At 43.2% G+C, this 21,509-nt stretch overlaps 1 protein-coding gene across 1 annotated transcript in view; it reads left to right on the forward strand.

The window, feature by feature from the left end:
- Nucleotides 1-21,509, forward strand: part of LOC126108838 (uncharacterized) — a 238,034-nt gene that overhangs the window by 150,654 nt on the left and 65,871 nt on the right. The window contains exons 10-13 of the mRNA XM_049914201.1: nucleotides 1,075-1,378; nucleotides 2,341-2,545; nucleotides 7,142-7,440; nucleotides 8,355-8,886. Coding sequence (XP_049770158.1) covers nucleotides 1,075-1,378; nucleotides 2,341-2,545; nucleotides 7,142-7,440; nucleotides 8,355-8,886 — 1,340 coding nt within the window. The remainder of the gene's footprint in view (nucleotides 1-1,074; nucleotides 1,379-2,340; nucleotides 2,546-7,141; nucleotides 7,441-8,354; nucleotides 8,887-21,509) is intronic.

Here is a 21,509-nt window from a genome sequence, read left to right on the forward strand (position 1 = left end):
GCTGCTTAGACACGATAGGAACGCTGCACAATTACCAGTGGTCTTTGTAAGCCTAGTGTCGATTAGATATTACGTAAAGTGTTCACATTTGTTCAGCATTGTATCGATCCTGAACAGTGGCACTTGCACCGAGAACCTCCTCCCCCGTTTTTTATTTATTTTTAATTAATTAATATTCTTATTCCTTGGTCGCAATTCACAGACGGGGGGTGATGTGTGCGAGGCGAGGTTTCTGTGCTGCCTGCCACACCGATTTAGGGATTGAATTTTCAAAGCCAATTCACTCAGGTGGGCCATATTTTAGAAGTAATTGACAAAAATGAATTTGTTGTAACCCCCCTAGATGACCAAGAGTCTTGAAACTATTGCTAATTTGTAAAATGTCACTGTAGTTCAGCAGTTAAGTTATTTGGCTGGTATGATGAAGGTTGTGTGATTGTGTCCTGTTGGGTGCCAAGCAATGATTGAATTATTTCTTCCTCTACAATGAAGCGACTGTCATTATTTTTATCCAGTTAATCAGTTCAAATATAATTTTGTTATTTCTAATCTTTTGCCTGTTTATTTGCTTTCATTGTTTCCTCCTTCATTCTTCTTCCATTTTGAACTTTTCCATAGGTGTTAATCATTTTATGTATTTACTTCAATTTTATTTGTTCCTTTTCATCATGTTATGTTTTTGCCACGTTATTGCAATCGGTACTTCTATTATTCATTTTGCTCAAATTTCATTTATTCCGTTTATGGAACTTTCTTACGTTTCAGTCTCCATCTGTATTATTTTATTTTTGACTCTGTTGCACAGTCAATATAAGTAGATTATTTTGTCTTTAATTTTTTAACTGTTAAGTCAGTATTTTCTAATGTTTATACAACTGCAATAGCTAAATGAAAATAACTGTGATCACAGGGGCAGAGATTCCAAATGCGCAGAGTGACATTCGTTGTAGACATTGAAAACTTTCTTTTCAAACATTTGTAAGAACTATCCTTTGGGAATTGCAACCGCTCACCTAAAGCATTCTTTATTAGCGACGACACACCATTTTCTGACCGTACTGCGACTTACGGCAGGTGCGGAAGTTCCCGACGCCGTTCCCGAGGGAGAGAACGCGGCCTCGCGGTCGCCGAGGCCCCGCGAGGAAGCGGAGCGGTCCCCGCGTGACAGCCCGGTGGAGACGGCGGCGCCGACCTCTGCTGGCGAGGAGAGTACGCTGACTGCCGAGAGCGGCGAGACGGGCGACCGGGGCGACAGCGAAATGGACGTCCGCAAGGAGGGGGACAGCCTGCGCTGCAGCGTGCCGCTCGAGAAGGTGCCGCAGTTCGACGCGGCTGCAGTGGTGCAGGCAGCAGACGCAGACAAGTCGGAGCTGAAAAAGTAAGCCAGAGCTGCTTTTCGTTTGCTGTGCAACACTTCTGAAGTTGTGTGGGCTTTTGTTAAATTGAAACAATGCGAAAAGTACAGATTGGGTTTTAGTTAATTAATTCCACTGATAGCACTTTTAATGTGGATGTTCTGGGCCTGCCACCTGATTTCTGCCCAATGGTATTTCCTCCCAAGATGTTTTTTCTGAAGCTTTTGTGTTGAACTAGGGGTGCAGTTGATTTAGTTTTTGTTCACTGTACCAAGTTATCAATGTTCTTTTCTCTTCAATTTCTGTTAGTCTTTTTTAGTCATTTTCTTTCAGTCCAAGATGTTTTCGTGACATCTTTATACTAATATTTCTATAGTTTCTAATGTTTTCTTTGCCAAGGTTTGATGAGCTGGAGTGTGTGCGCACCTGCATGTGTGCGCCTGCGTGCACACACACACGCACACACACACACACACACACACACACACACACACACACACATTCTCTCTCTCTCTCTCTCTCTCTCTCTCTCTCTCTCTCTCTCTCTCTCTCTCTCCTTTGTGCTCCTAAATTGTGTTGGCTTGACACATAGTGCCAGGACTTCAGTTTGGCAGCTGGTGCACATTTGGGTGGGCACTGTATTGGATGAGTTGGGCACGGGGTAGAGGGACAGGAAAACAGGAAGGAGGACTGGGGAACTTGGAAGGACAGCAGAAGATGACAGTGGATCTTTTCGTAGGGGTATCAGACAGAAATCGTCTCATTTTGTGTCTCCACTCGAGGCACTCGTAGTCTCGGCAGAGGAAGGCATTTGGGCATTCGTGATCTGCATTCTACTGTGTGACGAGGTGGTTTCTTTTAAGTGTTTTACATCTCGGAGCTGTATTTGTTAGGGGGTAAAATGGGGAGGCTGTCTGGTGCGAGATATCCTCATCTAATACGGAGTGGACCACGTCAGTGCTGGAGCTGTTTGCGGTGTGTGCAGGTTCCAGTTCCGCATGGAGCCGACGCACCGCACACCGAAGGGATTCCTGTGCGAGGTGTGTTCGACGGTGTACAAGCGCTCGTTCAGCCTGAAGCGCCACTACCTGCGCTGCCACGTCAGCGTCTGCTACCTGTCTGAGCGCGACGTCGCCAACTGTGGCATTGCCAACCCTTCCAAGGCTGGGGCGCCGCTCTCCTACGCCAAGGTCAGTGCCGAAAAAGTGTCTTTGTGAATGGCTTTTTCTGTTACTGCTGCTATTGCGTGCCGGATTCCAAAATTACTTAAAAGTGAATCCCAGTATAATTCCCTCACTGTAGGCTTTGCACAGTCCCTTTCTTATATCCCTTTTCGAGTAGCAGAGCACTCTGTTGTGGAAATCTGCCCCATCTCGTAAACGTATTTGTATCGAAGATGTTGCTGCCGAATTCCCACCTGTGTCAGTGATTCTGTAGCTTGTAGCACTGTTAGTTTTTTTTTCAAACTCCTGCCTTCTCCTTGCCATACTTAAAAATGGTATTTTCAAAACAATATGCAAAATACTTCAGATATAGTTCCATATCCACATCTGTATTCTGTGTAGCTGTTGTGTAACGAGTGGTGCTCCAGTATCACTCAAATTTTTCCTGGCGTATAAAATGTTCAAACAACTTACAGGAATGTAGCTCGTTGACATCTTCGACAGCTGCCAATATTTCGACATGGGAACACCCCGTCATTTTTGAGATAAGAGTGCGAGAAGGGAAATTTAAACCCTCAGACAAACAAACAAACAAAACAAACACTAGCATCACCGCAAAGACGACCTATGTAGGAAGTCATTGGTAGTGAAATTAATTACCAGTGGGTGAGCAAGTAGTCTGAACTCTGTCCCTCTGTTGTCTGATCAGGGAGAGTGGGATTTTTGGCATAACTGAAGCAAAAACCTCCATCTTTATTTGTAAGGTCACTTGCTAATTCAATCTCAGCTGCTTCCTTACTATCCACTATTCCAACACCTGGAAGTACAGTCCAGAATCTGTGTTACATTCTATAGGACGGCTGATACCAAGGCAGTGTTCTGAAACAAAAATTGTCTGCATTCATTAAAAACTGGGTGGTTTTTTGTTTTTTACGTGATGTGTTTTTAGCATCCAAGTCCTATCTTCTGGCATTTAACATCTGTTTCCCACAAACAATTACATCATAATAGTGATGAGCATGTAGGGCTCAAAGTGCATTGTGATTTTAATAAAAACTGCACATTTTTCCAGTAATTTTGTTTCTCAACTTCTAGTACAATTTTGACAGCAAAGCTTCCAAATGTACTGTTCACTTCTTGTATCATCTGCTGTTGGAATTTTTTGGCTGTTTGTCACACTTCCACCTTTCTGAGCAAATGTGTGACATCCTTCCATCCGTATGTATACTATTTGAAGTGCATAGCAAAGGGCACATTCTGTTCTACAGTATTTTAAGGTTTGTCCCTGTTTTGTGTGTGTGTGTGTGTGTGTGTGTGTGTGTGTGTGTGTGTGTGGTCTGGGAAAGGGGAGGGGGGGTGGAGTTTTGAGAGAATGACAGCTTTGGGCACACTCTTATCTTTATCAAAGAAATTTGACGTATATTTGATCATATTCCTTTGTCAAAGAAATATAGTAGTTTAATATTGGCCTTAATTTGTTTTTGTATGACCAGTGACCTACCTCTCTCTCTCTCTCTCTCTCTCTCTCTCTCTCTCTCTCTCTATGATGAGACTTACCAAACAAAAGCGCTGGCAGGTCAATAGGCACACAAACAAACACACAAAATTCTAGCTTTCGCAACCAACGGTTGCCTCGTCAGGAAAGAGGGAAGGAGAGGGAAAGACGAAAGGATTGTGTCTGTGTATATGCGGATGGATATGTGGGTGTGTGTGCGAGTGTATACCTGTCCTTTTTCCCCCTAAGGGAAGTCTTTCCGCTCCCGGGATGGGAATGACTCCTTACCCTCTCCCTTAAAACCCAAATCCTTTCGTCTTTCCCTCTCCTTCCCTCTTTCCTGACGAGGCAACCGTTGGTTGCGAAAGCTAGAATTTTGTGTGTTTGTTTGTGTTTGTTTGTGTGTGTATCGAGCTGCTAGCGCTTTTGTTTGGTAAGTCTCATCATCTTTCTTTTTAGATATATATTTTCCACGTGGAATGTTTCCCTCTAATATATATATATATATATATATATATATATATATATATATATATATATATATATATATATATATATATATATATATATATATATATATATATCTAAAAACAAAGATGATGTGACTTACCTAATGAAAGTGCTGGCAGGTCGACAGACACACAGACGAACACAAACATACACACAAAATTCAAGCTTTCGCAACAAACTGTTGCCTCATCAGGAAAGAGGGAAGGAGAGGGAAAGACGAAAGGATGTGGGTTTTAAGGGAGAGGGTAAGGAGTCATTCCAGTCCCGGGAGCGGAAAGACTTACCTTAGGGGGAAAAAAGGACGGGTACACACTCGCACACGCACACATATCCATCCACACATATACAGACACAAGCAGACATATTTAAAGACAAAGAGTTTGGGCAGAGATGTCAGTCGAGGCAGAAGTGCAGAGGCAAAGATGTTGTTGAATGACAGGTGAGGTATGAGTGGCGGCAACTTGAAATTAGCGGAGATTGAGGCCTGGTGGATAACGGGAAGAGAGGATATATTGAAGAGCAAGTTCCCATCTCCGGAGTTCGGATAGGTTGGTATTAGTAGGAAGTATCCAGATGACCCGGACGGAGTAACACTGCGCCAAGATGTGCTGGTCGTGCACCAAGGCATGTTTAGCCACAGGGTGATCCTCATTACCAACAAACACTGTCTGCCTGTGTCCATTCATGCGAATGGACAGTTTGTTGCTGGTCATTCCCACATAGAATGCATCACAGTGTAGGCAGGTCAGTTGGTAGATCACGTGGGTGCTTTCACACGTGGCTCTGCCTTTGATTGTGTACACCTTCCGGGTTACAGGACTGGAGTAGGTGGTGGTGGGAGGGTGCATGGGACAGGTTTTACACCGGGGGCGGTTACAAGGGTAGGAGCCAGAGGGTAGGGAAGGTGGTTTGGGGATTTCATAGGGATGAACTAAGAGGTTACGAAGGTTAGGTGGACGGCGGAAAGACACTCTTGGTGGAGTGGGGAGGATTTCATGAAGGATGGATCTCATTTCAGGGCAGGATTTGAGGAAGTCGTATCCCTGCTGGAGAGCCACATTCAGAATCTGATCCAGTCCCGGAAAGTATCCTGTCACAAGTGGGGCACTTTTGTGGTTCTTCTGTGGGAGATTCTGGGTTTGAGAGGATGAGGAAGTGGCTCTGGTTATTTGCTTCTGTACCAGGTCGGGAGGGTAGTTGCGGGATGCGAAAGCTGTTGTCAGGTTGTTGGTGTAATGCTTCAGGGATTCCGGACTGGAGCAGATTCGTTTGCCACGAAGACCTAGGCTGTAGGGAAGGGACCGTTTTATGTGGAATGGGTGGCAGCTGTCGTAATGGAGGTACTGTTGCTTGTTGGTGGGTTTGATGTGGACGGACGTGTGAAGCTGGCCATTGGACAGGTGAAGGTCAACATCAAGGAAAGTGGCATGGGATTTGGAGTAGGACCAGGTGAATCTGATGGAGCCAAAGGAGTTGAGGTTGGAGAGGAAATTCTGGAGTTCTTCTTCACTGTGAGTCCAGATCATGAAGATGTCATCAATAAATCTGTACCAAACTTTGGGTTGGCAGGCCTGGGTAACAAAGAAGGCTTCCTCTAAGCGACCCATGAATAGGTTGGCGTACGAGGGGGCCATCCTGGTACCCATGGCTGTTCCCTTTAATTGTTGGTATGTCTGGTTTTCAAAAGTGAAGAAGTTGTGGGTCAGGATGAAGCTGGCTAAGGTAATGAGGAAAGAGGTTTTAGGTAGGGTGGCAGGTGATCGGCGTGAAAGGAAGTGCTCCATCGCAGCGAGGCCCTGGACGTGCGGGATATTTGTGTATAAGGAAGTGGCATCAATGGTGACAAGGATGGTTTCTGGGGGTAACGGACTGGGCATATATATATATACCTAAAAACAAAGATGATGTGACTTACCAAATGAAAGTGCTGGCAGGTCGACAGACACACAAACGAACACAAACATACACACAAAATTCAAGCTTTCGCAACAAACTGTTGCCTCATCAGGAAAGAGGTGAGGAGAGGGAAAGACGAAAGGATGTGGGTTTTAAGGGAGAGGGTAAGGAGTCATTCCAGTCCCAGGAGCGGAAAGACTTACCTTAGGGGGGGAAAAAGGACGGGTATACACTCGCACACACACACATATCCATCCACACCTGTTGCAGACAACATATAGAAATTGTGATTCAGTATTTGTAAATTACCATTCCCATTTGTTCAGGGACTAATGGTAATCGTCTGATTACACTATGTGTTGAGCTACTGACAAACTTGCTAAGTAGCTACAATTGTTTCGTACTTTACAGTGCTCAGATGCTTGTAATTTTCATTTTTCTGTAGAAGAATAGTGTCGTCTGTTTTAGTAAATTAATGTCTGAGCTCTGATTTTGCTATCCTTCAGTATGAAGAAAATCTGAAAGGGCCAGTCTGTAAAATCCCGCCGCTATAGAAAATTTCATTCCATTTTCTGTCCGATATAAAATTGGAAAAGAGAAATATCAGGAAAACTGGCCAGTTATTTAAGACAGCTTTCAATGTGGACAGTGAAATTTGTTGAAATAGTGAAGTTTCACCTGCTATTGAACGGTAAATTTTAGGATGTGTGAATCTGTTGCAGGCCCCGGGAAATGTGGAGTGCCCCGGGATGTACCGCTGCCACACGTGTGGCGACTGGTTCGACGACAGACTGACTGGCTTGCGGCCGCACCTGCTCGACCACCCACAGCCAACTGCTGCACCACCGACGGACACAGGGAAGGGAACGAACTCCAAGCTGGATACGAATGGAGCGTGCACAGGTGCGGAAGCGCAGGGAGACCTGTCGAGTGCGGCGACAGTCCCCAGTGGTGTGGACGTCGCGGTTCAACCCAAAGTGGAGATCGTACCCAGATTTCTGTGTCTCTATTGTGATAAGAGGTTAGTGGCACACCTTTCCCAGTAGTTCTGGCTGCGATACGGTTGCATAAAATAATTCAGAATTTATTGAAGGCACTTTTCAATTAAAAATACGGTATCGGGGTACCTCGAATGAACTGTCTTTACTAATAAATGGCTAACCCGGTTCATGGTTCCAGTTCCAGGTTGCATTCTAACAGCCAACATAAATTTGATTTTCAGTATTTTGTACAATTACTGAATTAATTTAAAACTTTAAAATGCTTCACAATCTACTCATTTAGAGGTATAATCTGTTTTTAAAAGTTTATCACAATAAGTCGGGCATTACATTTAGAAACTGTGCGTATGTCTCGAGGCAGTGTAAATCACGGCACGCGTATTACTGCGACCACAGTTGTCCAGTATTTGAAATTGAGAGCACTTAGTGATGCCAAAAAACTTCACGTGTAATTTCAAGCAGTTTGGAAAATCTTGTTTGCTGACACCACCACAAAATGACAAATGCAAAAAATGTAAATAAACATAATACTGTTCCTGCAGTAAAACTTCAACATGACATTTTACTTCATTACTACAAACTCTGTTCACAACATTATTTTGCAGACAATGTGCACATATACTACTGAATGTACCTGCAAAATTTTCAAAGAATTGGAGATTTGTCGGTACATTGCTAAATTATCATCATTGTTCATATATAATATCAGAATGTGTTATCAGGTTTTAAATTAAAAAATCACATTCGGCAACTAGCTAGTAGTTAATATTATGGAATGCACGTATGCCGTATCACCACTTAGTTTCGGAAAAGCAGTGTGTGTTAGCAAGTACCTTTAGGGGTCGAGACAGTCGTTAACACGTCTGTCTCGGTCGATTTGCAGATTCGGTGTCCTTAACGGATAAGATAAATAACGGATGTGTCCCGCCTCCAGGTTTGTAACGGGGCCGCTGTGCCGGCGCCACCAGAGGAGGGTGCACATCGCCCGCGAGAACGCCGTCCGTCAGAAGCTGTCGGCGGCAGCTACGCCCGCCGCGTCCGAAGCGAACGCGAGTAAAGGAGCTGTCGCGAATAAAGGTGCCGCCGCGGGTAAAGAACCCGTCGCGGGGAAGGAAGTCGCGACGAGTAAAGAAGTTCCCGCAAGTAAAGAAGCCGCCGCGGGTGAGACGAAACCCGGGGGTGGGGCGGAGGCTCCGGACGAGACGGCCACCCCGGCCGCGAAGAAGGAGGCCAGGCCCCGGCAGCCGCGACCCCACCAGTGCCCGTACTGCGCCGGGGGCGGCACCGTCTTCAAGGAGCTGGCGGCACTGGTGAGGCACTACCGGAGGCGGCACGCGGACCGCTACCACGTGTGCGCACCCTGTGCCACGCGCTTCCCGACGCGAGACGAGTTGGAGGCGCACGGTGTCGAGAAGCACGGCAGGAGGCCGCGCTCGTTCCGAGCGGAGGCCAGGGCTGCTGCCAAGGTTAGTTCCACTCGGACTCTACTTTCCCTCTGACCGCTCGGAGTGTGTAACGAACTGAAGGGAAGTTGCTGCAGCTGCAAAATGTGTTTTAAGTGCCGTCGTGCTCTCGGTACTCTTGTCACGTGTCAGTTGTGGAATTGTGGAGAAAGTGTTATAGAAGGTGGAGTACAATCTTTGTGCTGAGCAGCGGTTCCCTCTGAAGCGAAATTTAAAGATATGAGTAACGGTTTTTGCTACGTACAGTTCGTGTGGTTAAAAATTTATTGCTGTATTGCTGTACTTGTATTGCCACAACTAGAACACAGTGCCTGGGTGTTAAAGGCACTTCGAACAAGAAGTCCTTGTTTTCACTTAGAACATTCTTAATAAACTATTTATTGTGTAGTTTGTCTCATTTTCTGAGGTGATGCAGTGAGCAGCATAATTCCACAATATCGGAATACCTTTTCAATTTTTTGGCATTCAAAAAGTTTTTCACAGTCATCTCTAATTTTTTTATTTTTTGCAGGAGGAGAATGAAAGTTTTTTGTGAACATACTTGGAACATACATTGAGCCTACTCAATGTAGCCTCCATCAGCTGTGACACATTGGTCCCGACATTCTTTCTGTGATTTAAATGCAATTTGGTAAAATTCTGGGGATTGACTTTTACACCATCGCTTGACAGTGGAAATAGGGTCTTTCTCGCTATCAAATTTTTTACTGCGCAGGTGGGCCTTCAGACGACCAAAGAGGTAAAAATCGGATGGAGCCGAGTCTGGACTGTAGGGAGGGTGAGGAACAATTTTCCAACCCAATTTCCTGATTTTCTCCTGCGTCATAAAAGAGCTATGTGGGGTCTGGCATTGTCACTGTGTAGTCTGATAAGCTCACCCTGAAGCTGTGGTCTGTGGGTCTCGATGGCACGTCGTAGCTTGTCCGATGACAAACAGTAAAAGTCCCAGGTAATTGTGGAGCCAGGTTCCAAAAAGTGAATGAAAATGACACCACACTGATCCCAGAAGAAGGAGGCCATCACCTTTCAGCCTGCTGTTTGTGAAAGTCTCAGTTTCTTCTTCCGAGGGGAACCCGGATGGTGCCACTCCACGGGTTGGGTTTTGCTCTCAGTTGTTTCATCCTGGGTAATGATGCCGTCAAAACACTGTTTCCACTCTTCAGTTAAGGTCTTTGTGAGACCCTCACACACATTCTTCCTCATCATTTTCATTTCTCTTGTCAGTTGTCTAGGCACCCATTGTGCACAGATTTTTCTGTACCCTAGTGACTGTACCAGTGATACCACACTACCCAATGACAAACGAGTCATGTCAGCAAGCTGTTGTGTCATCACACATCTGTCATTTTGGATGATTTGACCAAGGGTCTCCTTATTCACATACTCACTGCCGTCGACGGTCTACCACACCGTTCATTGTCCAGTAGAGAGAAATCACCTTCTTGAAACCTCTGCAACCACTGCCGGATACTACTGCGATCCACTGTGTCCTCCCCATGAACGGGGAGCAACTTCTGCGAATCGATGTGGCTGTCATCACCGGTCTCGAAGAGGAACTCCGTCACCGACCGTTGTCGTAACCTGACATCTACTTCACGGTCCGTTATGGCTCACCTGTAAATAAAAGAACATATTTTTATATGCCAACTTATAGCTAAATGTTCCAAGTACGTTGACAAAAAATTTCATTCTCCTTCTACAAAAAATAAAAAAAATTAGAGTCAACTGTGCAAAACTGTTTGAACGCCCTTTGTACACAACAGGGATACAGCGCTTTTCATTCTCCTGACAAATGTGAAATTTGGCACCTAGAAATTTTTCCATTTTCTTTCTTCACAAAGACATGTCCTAAAGGTGACCTCTTAGAAGGAAATCTCATGTTTTCTCAGTGAGATCAATTAATTGTGTGCCTCTGTGTTTTCAGTCAAGTTGTCGATTTCATTTAGGGTGTATACCGGAACTGACAATGTGGTTAAACATCTAGAATCACACTGAACTTCTGTCGATCGTCTCCCTCCTGCAGTTTTTATAAATAAGATTTGTCTCGAGCGTACACTCTTCGCGTGACGCGAGTATAGCACTGTGGCCGTAGTTGACCTGTGCCGTGGGGATCCAGCATGTGCTATGGGTCTGTAACATTTTCATGCAGAGCACAGGTTCAAATGACTCTTTCTCTTTAGTGGGTACACTGTACTCAAGTAATGTGTGTTGCCACGTGTCATATAAATGCTATGGCAGGATAACAACACATTCTGAAATGACAGCCATTTCTTTTTATTTTCTCTCTGCAGAGGAGTGTAAGCTGCAGTTTCAATGTATAATGGTGTGTAGCTTCAAGATTTCAGAAATGAAACCATTTCTGGAGCAATGATAACAGTGATAAGTGTCAGTGGCATGAGTGGTGTTCTGCTTCCCGTAGACTTTGAATGATCTCCATATGGCAGGTGTTTCTGTGATGTCCCACCATACTCTGTGCCCGAGAGTGTAGTGCCTCACAGTGAGTGGACAACTGAAGGGATACAGTGTGAGGTGCGTTTCTCATCCGGCAGTAATCTTGTTCAGAACTATCAGAGGTGAGCAATGAACTGGCACAAACAGCACAGTTTTTGAAAGATATTAAGTGAAGTAGACAGATGACTATATGCTTTTGTCTACCCTCTAACTCTGCTTTCTATAGACTGTACACATTTATCGAAATTTGCTGGTTTTGCCTCTGAAAATTTGTAATACCATCACGTATGTGATGTTTGTAGATAATATTCGTGCAATAATTAGTTTCACAACAGGCGGTACATTTTTTTACTCTCGAGCCGGAAGGAAGCGGACAAAACGTAGGTGTTGTCTTTATTTTTGAAGTTACTAACAGTCCCTCCCAGTTTTATGTCATGAGGGAGTGATATGTACGAAGAACCTCCATTTTACAGGTCAATAGCATGTTCTTGGAGATATGCTGCAAACATCCCGTTCCAGCGAGGGAGTGAGTGAGAGAACAGACTGTCTTTAGTGTGCAGGCACAGGAGACAGCATTATCTGTATATCTGTCATCACAATCTTCTCTGTATAAATTGTGATTAGGAAGAACATTTTGTTTATTTCTGATTCTTCCTTATACTATAATCAAGCAGTGGGAAATCATGGACGGAATAACAACAGTATGAAAGGTTAGATGCTACTCATCACATGGAGGTGTCTAACGGCATACACACACACAATGAAAACAACTGCTAGATATCATTCAGCTATTGGACTGAGTCCTCATCAGACATAGACAACAATACTCTCACTCAGCACCTCTCTCTCTCTCTCTCTCTCTCTCTCTCTCTCTCTCTCTCTCTCACACACACACACACACACACACACACACACACACACACACACTGTAGCTGTATTTCAAGGAATCCATCTGGAGCAAAACAGAGCTCTACATGTGTTGGCAATAGTATATCATTATTCTGGAATTTGTCTTAACTTCTCTGTTGAACGTAACTAATGTTGTATGAAAATGTATGTAGATGGGGATTATGGCCACCTTTTTGAAGAAGGAAAAGGAAAGGATTTGATAACGGTAGTTTGTCGCATTGACGACAAGGCCAATAACTGAAAGTGGGACACGAGCCCACGTTGAGGAAGTATGGGAAATAAAATCACCTGTGTCCTTTCCAAAGGGGCCGTCCTGGCATTCAGTTTGAGCAACTTAGGAAAGCCGTATGTCTGGATCATTAGATGCTGTTTCGAACCACTACTACTGTCCCAGGCAAGAGCCGGAAGTCTTACTGGCTTGCACTCCCACTCAGAAACCTTAACATCACATTTTACTGTTCACATTGCTGATTGTCTTGTACAGTATACAGGGACCTTTTTTAAAATTGCCATACTTTTACGCACCATTCCTGTAATTCTTCAGAAGTAAATTGAGGACTGAGAGTATATGGGAGAAGGACAGAATTGAAGCATTTAAGATGTGATAGTATAGAAATACGTTGAAATTTTGGAGCTAGTCTGCAGAATCTGTGAGGAAAGGAAGATTTCAAAACAGTGACCTGAAGAATGAGCGTCAAACAGAAAATTGCACTTTATTACGGCAGGTCAAGTAACTTTTATCAAATGCTGCACTGCACCTCAGACTGACACAGATATGTGATGTTATTTTTCAGCTTAGGAACCAAGTCTTTGTGAACAGTGGACTGAATGTTGTACTAAACGTTCAGTTCCTCGACGATAGAAACCTGCTCCTCAGTCTTGCAGCCGTTCGAGAACTGCCGTGTGAATGTCCTCGTCGTTCGAGAATCTATATGTGCCCAGACATTATTGCAGATTGCTGAAAGTATGGAGACTGAATGTTAGGAGATCTGGATTTCGCAGTCAGCATCACCCCACATCTGTGTTCCTCGGTCAAATTGTTGACGCTATTTCACTACTGTTGGATGCAACATTGCATTTAGTTCAGATACCACCAGAATTTCACAGTGAATCTCGTGCACAGTTCAAATATTTTGCCCGTAACAGTTGCACCGTCTCGCGTACATCGGAGTACATTTCGAATCACCGCACCGTTTCAGTCGCACATTACCCGTACCACAGTAGAACTGTGTTGTGGAATGTGCACTCTATTGTGGCAATGTGCCACTCTTGGGCAATGGTCTTAGTGTGTGATGATGTGGAACTTTATTTGCTGAAGTCTTCGTGTAATTACTGCTGTTCATCTGTTGCTGCTTCTGTCAAACTAAATATTGCTATGTTAATTATGTTTACTTATGTTTCTCATGTTTGTGCTAAGAATGTACCTCCTTTTCAATTAAAGCAATAATTACTGTATGTTATTTCAAAAATATTCGAATTAAAGATGAATTAGAAGTTTCATTTTATGTGTGGGAGGCACATTTTTAGAGATTTGCAAAAATTTAGAACAGACATGAAAAACCTATAGTTAAGATGTGATTACTCGTTTTCTCAGGGCAGAGACTACAATTTAAAAGAGGCTCAGGGTCTGGCACTCAGATTATTAAGATTTCGCCAGCAGTCACATCAACCCGAACTGGAAAATGTCGAGAGAATGTGCATTCGGCAGAGTATCAGTGTGGGCCCTGAAAAATGGGGCATTGCGGTCCCAGGGAGGACAACACGGGAGTAAATAATGGTGCGACTATGACATTACTTCTCAGTTTGGTGAGAGTCCCGGCAGCAAATACACATGACACAGCTTCTGGCTTTGGGAGAACGCAGCTGGGTCAATAAGCAGAATGTTGTGCATAAAATGGACTCAACAGATCAATGCACACCATAAAATATAGTTAACACACCTGAACTACAACATTGTTACACTAGTTGATGTGCGATGGAAAAAATCCCTTATTTTGCTTTCATTACTGTGATTTTTACTACGAAGCCACTTTCAAATTGACATTTTGCGTAACGCGTCAAAATAGATGTACTTATGTTAGTTTTTTTAACACTAACCCAATCAGATTAATTAATGTAGCTGTTTGGCAGAAGTACTAGCAATCAAATAATAGTAAAGATGCATAATAAAGGGAGAAAATGCTAGTAGTTTTCATTTAGGCCTAATTTTTCAATTCTCAATATGTGGAGTAATGTAAACAGTCCTTATCGCTTGCCGTTGATCTGTAACAGTGACAGCAGACTGTGCTGATATTGTGTATGCTTTTGTTGAGACAGTTTTCTGAATCTGATGACTGCAGTATCAACTACCAATCTACGTTTTACCTACATTTACTTACGTTTTACGGTAGAATAAACGAAAGCCTGCAGACAGTGCTGTAACGTCACCAAAATATGTACAGAGAAAAATGAACTGGGTTTTGCTCAAAGAGGACTCCCCGATACCTATTTGTTTCCCGAGCAAGCACAGACACGTGTAGTGAGTTGCACAGAGAGAAACTCCTCGAGGCGAATATTGCTGTAGCGTTACAGGGAGGTGCCGACCCGGCCCGGCCCGCTCGAAGGTGTCACCGCCGGGTACGGTGGTGTAAGAGAATGTTGCGTACAGGTCCCGAGGATCCCGCCGGCGGTGCCCGCCAACACGTGCGCCGCCTGTGCCAAGACGTTCTCCACCGCGCCGAACCTGACGCGCCACGTGCGGGTGGCGCACCCGGGCGCGGAGCTGCCGCGGCCCGGCGGGGAGGGCGCGGCGCCGCCGCAGTCGAGCTCTCCGGGGGGCGGCGGCGCGGCGACGGCGCGCCTGTCGTCCGCCGGCGGCAGCTCGGCCACGAGCCGCAGCCAGAGCCCCGTTGCCACGGTGACTGCTGCACGGCTGTTGTCGACAGCTCGGAGCCTCTGTCTGCTTGTCGCACTGCTTCCGGTTGCCGAGCACTCGTTCGCATTTCCCACACCGCCGTGGGTCGGTTGCCGCTGCTGATGTAAAAGTCTGCCTCGACTGCACCTCTCTAGTTGTACCGCAACCGATTTCCGAATGACGAGGCTTCTGTGGAGTGTCTGAAGAGCTCACTTTCACTGCAGAATCTCCCGATGAAACGAGGAAATCCATTATAGTGCAATTTATTTTACTGACAACTGTGCACTTTGTAATCGTAATTAACAGAAAAAACTGAAACTGCAGAAGAATCCAATATTAGAGAAAAATGTTCCAACAAATACGGATCTACAAAAGAGCCATTAGCATGATAATTGCACGTGTTTAAAGACTGCCACCGTCTTGTTGTCGAATCGTTACCTTAGTACAAATTTAGTTGAGATGTAAACCTTTTGATCGAGTTCCCGTGTAGCTGGGCTTGACTCTGTCGAGGCCTGACTTAAGGAGGCCTTTGCAAATTACTATATGCTCACAGCCGAGTGTTCCATTTGTCATCTTCAGTTTCGTTGCAATACTCTACATTTGTCTATAGTGAGATGCAAATTCCTTCATATGCTTGCTGGGTCACCTCGTAAACCCAGACAAGACTATACAGTTTGCTGCTCTGGTTCCTCAATTGTATCAGTGTGAATAATGTACACTTTGCTTTTGAAATCTGGACAATACAATTTGTTGCTCCAGTGCTTCAACTGCATCATTGTGAATGACTGGATGGAATGGTCTATATTTCAAGTACATTTCTACTACAGCAATATTTTGTACTGAATTCAGTGATGGCCACGGTGGCTCAGCAGCGCATATTCACTCTTATCTTGGGAATGGCTCGTTTGCAGACCCGTGTTTACTAGAATATTTTTCCTCAAGTTATTGCCGATTACTTTCTTTAGGCAGTTGTGAACAGTGGCAATATGTTTTGCAAACTTCGTAATGTGGTACAGCTTTGGGTTCTTTTATTGTACTACCATCATCTGGTAGCCATACATTATAATTGGAACACGAGTCATAAATACAACTGCAATGACAAAAATAAAATGTAAATGAGAACAACAGTACACATACTTCGAAACTCGAACAAATATACCTTACTCAATACAAATATGGAAACACAGGAATGCAGCAATTCCTTTGTTTCCATTTTTGTATTATGTAAGGCGTACTTATCAAGTTTTGTGCAATATTTTGTTCTTGTTTACAGTTTATTTTTGTCATTGTAGTTATATTTGTGCCAATGGCCTTGCCGCATTGGTAACCAGTTCCCGTCAGATCCCTGAAGTTAAGTGCTGTCGGGCTGGGCTAACACTCAGATGGGTGACCATTAGAGAGGGGGAGAGAGAGAGAGAGGTGGAGGAATGAAAAGATGTATCAAGAGACAAGTAAACAACCACTATATGAAACAAGAACAGTTTCTACAAGCAGACAGGATGGACAGACAAAGAACAATGAGAAAATGTCTCAAAAAGGAACAAGAAGGCAAGAGACTGGAGGTGAGGCAATGAAACTGTGGTTCACTTGAGTGCAGCTGGTCTGGAAGGGAGAGGGAATGCCACAAATTCAGTGGAGAAGAAGTGCAAAATGTGGAAACTTCTCTCACACCACACTTGGGCAACCGGAGAGGATTAATGGGTGGTGGTGGCGGTGGTAGTGACGACGACGATGATGACAAGAAAGGACACGAGCAAAGTGTTACAGAAATAAGATCGTTACAATATCCAGTATATAAAAGTAACATCGGCATGCTTCATTTAAAAAATCATGCAGTAACATAACTCAAGAAATATGCAATATTAGAAGCCTTTCAGCTATAGAGAATACATTGAAAGCATCTGCATTGTGAAAAATTACAAGCAGTTCTAGTAAACAGTATCTTTATGCATCCACTCTACATTGGGAAGAATTATTGCCTTGCAGGCATATGAATATTTTCTGATTGATTTTTACCTTTCCCAATGGATAACAACGTTTTTAATACTGAAATATATAGATTTTACGACTGTTTAATAGATCTTTGGGCTTAATTTCGCACCGTGCGTTCATTGTGAAACGCATCGCGACATTTGCCAACGTGAGCAGTAGTCTGTCTGTAATTTTTTGTATGTGAGGTTGTTTCACTGTATTTCCCATAATCAACTTATTTTATGTAAACAGTGTTTCATTATAAACCAAATATGAATGTATTGGTTCTAGATAGTTGGATATCGTTTTGACCCTATTTCATCTATTTTTCACTTGTGTACTACCTTAAGATACCGAGCAGACTCGTAGATTTGAAATCTGCTGTGGTACAGTAAAGGATGTGCAGTTGAGGTGGAATTTTGCTGCTGAGCACTTAGTTTTGTTTGGGCACGCTTCAGGGGCCTTGCGAGACAGGCACCGAGCTGCATTTTGTTGTCGATGTAATATGTTTTCAGTTCCGATTTCCCTGTTTTACTTTTGTATGCCAGTTTCTTTTGTACAATAGTCTGAATTTATTTCATTTTACTTTCTTTCTTACAGTAGTCTCCTAGCAGTCTGTGTGTCATAAAATTTAATATGTCCACTGAACAAAATGGTTTGCATGTCTTTTTTTGAAGTTGTTGGTAAATTTCCAATAATTCCCAGTCTAATTAGCTCATACATAAAATTTGAGCTGTGCAGCTGAATGTCCCTGGCTTCTTGCACTTATATTTTGGCCGAGTACTATGGGAATTGGTGTTGCTCATTGCTCTTAACGAAATATTATCTGCCTCGCCATTCTGCTTGTATCGACATTATTTGGTATCTGTGGAATAGCGACTCGTTCTTTTTTGGTACGGTATGCGTTGAACCTCCACATCTTCTATATGCTGGCAACTGACATCAGCGTTCATGTATAGTATAAATATTTAAAATTTGTTTTAAAATGGTCAACACTTCCGATTTGGTATAACTCAGATGATCAGTTGGTTTCACAAAAGCACATATAGTGTGCAGATGTGCTCGATCTGAGCTCTTGTAAACAACTGCCAGAGTTAAATGACAGAACGTACGAGACTTGGAAGCAGCAGCAAGTACTTTTGGTGATAAGTTTTGTTTGTTCCCCAATTGATACTGTGCAACCGACGATTATGTGGAAGGCTCACTTTTTTCCCTTCTCGATTCACGAGTTATTTATTTTTGTGGCTCTCTTTTCGATTATTAACGTATTGCCTATCACTAACATAAATAATAAAGATGTTGTTGTGCATAATTGTAGAGATATAAACAGTACCATTATGCACATCATCCTGAAACCCAGGTCTCAAAAATAAATAATTAGCAAATTGAGCGATGTAAAAAGTGTATTTTTCCGTGTTTTCCAGTTACTACTTGGTATCGTTTGTGAATGTTCTAAGTTGTCGGTATCTCCTGGTCATTCTTCTAGTTGATGGACATTGTGTTACCACCTCAACCCACCACTTCTGATACGGTATGGTCTAGCATCATTTGTGCACGACGCACTGACACAGCTTAATGTGAGAACTTGTAAAATCACAGACTGATCACTATCGACTTCCGATGTTAACAAATTGTGGGATTCGAGATTACAGTTGGTGTAACTCATTTAAAAGATGCCGTAGCTGTACCCTTAATGTCCTCAGCCTGTCTCTCAAACTCCTTTCACTTTAGTGCATGCTAATTTGCTTGGTGTATTTTGTGAAAAGTTCTGTTTATGTATTTGGTGACTCACTCTGTGATTACAACGTAACATTACATTAGATGATGCCCATAATAGGTCAAAACCAATAATGTGAAGTGTTTTCTTTGTGAAGTAGACTGAACAGATGTTGAGATGTTTGTCAGTTAATCTTTGGTTTACTGTGGTGTACATTTTGGCTTTCAGCATCTGCAGGTAGGGAGAAAGTACACTTGGCCAAGGATGTTGGTAACTGTGAAAGTTTTGAGATATCAAAAAGCGAAGAACATAAAACAGTTTTTGTCGCTGTATTGTCATAGAACTTGATATGAAACTTCGCAAGTTCTCATTTTTTGCTAACTGTTCTTCATTTTTTTGACTGTGTGGGTATGCAGCTGCATTAAATTTCTTGAAAAAAAGGAAGTCTTTTCTTGCCTCAGAATATTTTTATTTCAAATAAATATTTAGTTTTATTAGCAGTTAGCTCATTTCACCCTCCCCCCCTCCCCTTCCCCCCTCCCCTCCCCCCTCCCCCCTTGGGCATCATAGAGATATATTACATGAAAGAACCTGTCAGAAGAGGTGGTATCATAAATGTATAGATGGGAGCTTCTATATTAAGAACAAAGACATTGACCATACCTCTTATTTTTAATTCTAGAGATTTAAAGATATATTTCAATGTTTAACTTGTCATGCCTCGGTCTGACTTGCGAGTTGTTAACTATTACTGTAATCCAGGCTGCTGGGAGGCTTTTGTGTGACAGAGATTTGGAGATCAATTCCAGATTTGACTGTTCCGTGAGATCAGGATCATCTGTGGTGCCTTTATCTAAATCTAAATCTACATCTACACGGTTACTCTGCTATTTGCAATAAAGTGCCAGGCAGCCTTCATCACGCTCTGGAGCAACTTGGGTGGCAGTGAGGAGAATTTCGATGATCGATGTTCTCAAAGTTGAGAGAAGCTGGTATCAAATTGCAACGAGGGGAACCAAAACAGATCAAATCACAAAATAGAACTAAATGTGCACACATGTTGAACTTTTCTTGTCCTACATATGGAAGCTCACGTCTTCTCCATTTGATTTCATTTGCTGGGAATATACTACACCTTTACATGTCGAGTAACATCGGCCAGCAAAACCTTATAGAACAAGAGATAGTAACAAGAATTCAAGCTGGGTGAAGATGTCTAGGAGCTATGCACATCATCATAAGATTGAAGTTACTATCTAGGTAGCCAAAAATAAGAATATGTGAGACCTTCACAAGCCAATAAATAGTGTGCTATGCAAGTGAGACATGGACCATGACAAAGAAAACAGAGAAAACAGAGAAAAAACTTATCACTTTTGAAAATAAAGTACTGAGAAAAATATATGGACCAGTGAAAGAAAATGAACAGTGGAGGATAAGGAAAACCACTCAGACAGGTATACACATTGTCTGACGTCATAGCGAGTGTGAAAATTAAGAGATGGGACTTACGTGTGAGGAGGAGAGGGGAGAATACGGTAATAAAGGCTGGAATGGATGGAGGAGCTGAAGGAGAGAGACCACTGGGATGGCCGAGAATGAGATAGAAGGATAATGTCATGGGAGACGTACTGATACTGGGTCTGGGAGATGAAGATGCAGATGACAGGAAAGGGTGGAAGGCTGGACTGAGTGAGGCCAACAACCGGCTGCAGTTTGTGTGGCCAGTGTAAGTAAGTAAGTAAGTAAGTAAGTATTTACATGTTGAGTACAAGGTATGGTCTTGTACAGAGTTATTACGGAGTCCATTAAACATTTTTAAAAATTGTTGTATGTAAATGGCTAAACATTGTGTAACAAATGATACCTGCTGGCAAAGTAGTGGAGACAAATGCCGACAGTGGTGTGCCACTGACCTTAGTTGCTAAAAATGGTGGCGAACTGAGGGGAGAGAGCATTTTGTGTGCTAGAATTTGTCTGTTCCCAGTCAGTAGTGAGTCGGCGTGGGCCTGGGCAGTACTGTTGGTTTTTCGCAATATTTTATGTTGCTGTTAATACAAATTAATGAAACACATTTTTCATGGTCACGTAAAATTCCACTTTAAAAATCATTTTGCTTGTAATGGAAAATGATTTGACACCTTGTCAGCTCTGGGGGTCACATGAAAGTGTTGATGAACAGTATTTGGCTGGCTGACTCCAGCTACACTTTAAAAAACAAAATTGCAAGTATCTGTCAAAACGCCAGAGAAAATGTGCCCCTGATGACCCACAGGAGAGAAACTGTGTGTGTGTGTGTGTGTGTGTGTGTGTGTGTGTGTGTGTGTGTGTGTCCGTCTGTCCGTCCTTCCGTCCTTTTTGGTGCTTCAAATTTGATGATTCTTCTGTATGTGTGTGAAGTTTCAAAACATTATAACAGATTGCAGAGCTTTAGCGAACCTTCAAAATGACATCTATGCGAAATAGTCATTACGAGCAATGTGCTGTGGTGACCCAGGGTGAGTGGAGCCACTACGGTGTAAAGGTAGGTGGACTTGCGGGTTGTGGAGGCAGTGGTGGTGGCAGCCAGAGGTGGCTAGGGAAACTCAGCTGCAAAATATATCGTCATTTATTTAGTCTTGAGCTACTATTTCGAAATGCTGCAATGCCACCGGATACACCCCCTGCAGGTGTACATCTGTCAGT

This window comes from Schistocerca cancellata, chromosome 11 (assembly GCF_023864275.1).
Source record: "Schistocerca cancellata isolate TAMUIC-IGC-003103 chromosome 11, iqSchCanc2.1, whole genome shotgun sequence".
In the NCBI taxonomy this organism is placed as follows: Eukaryota; Metazoa; Arthropoda; class Insecta; order Orthoptera; family Acrididae; genus Schistocerca; species Schistocerca cancellata.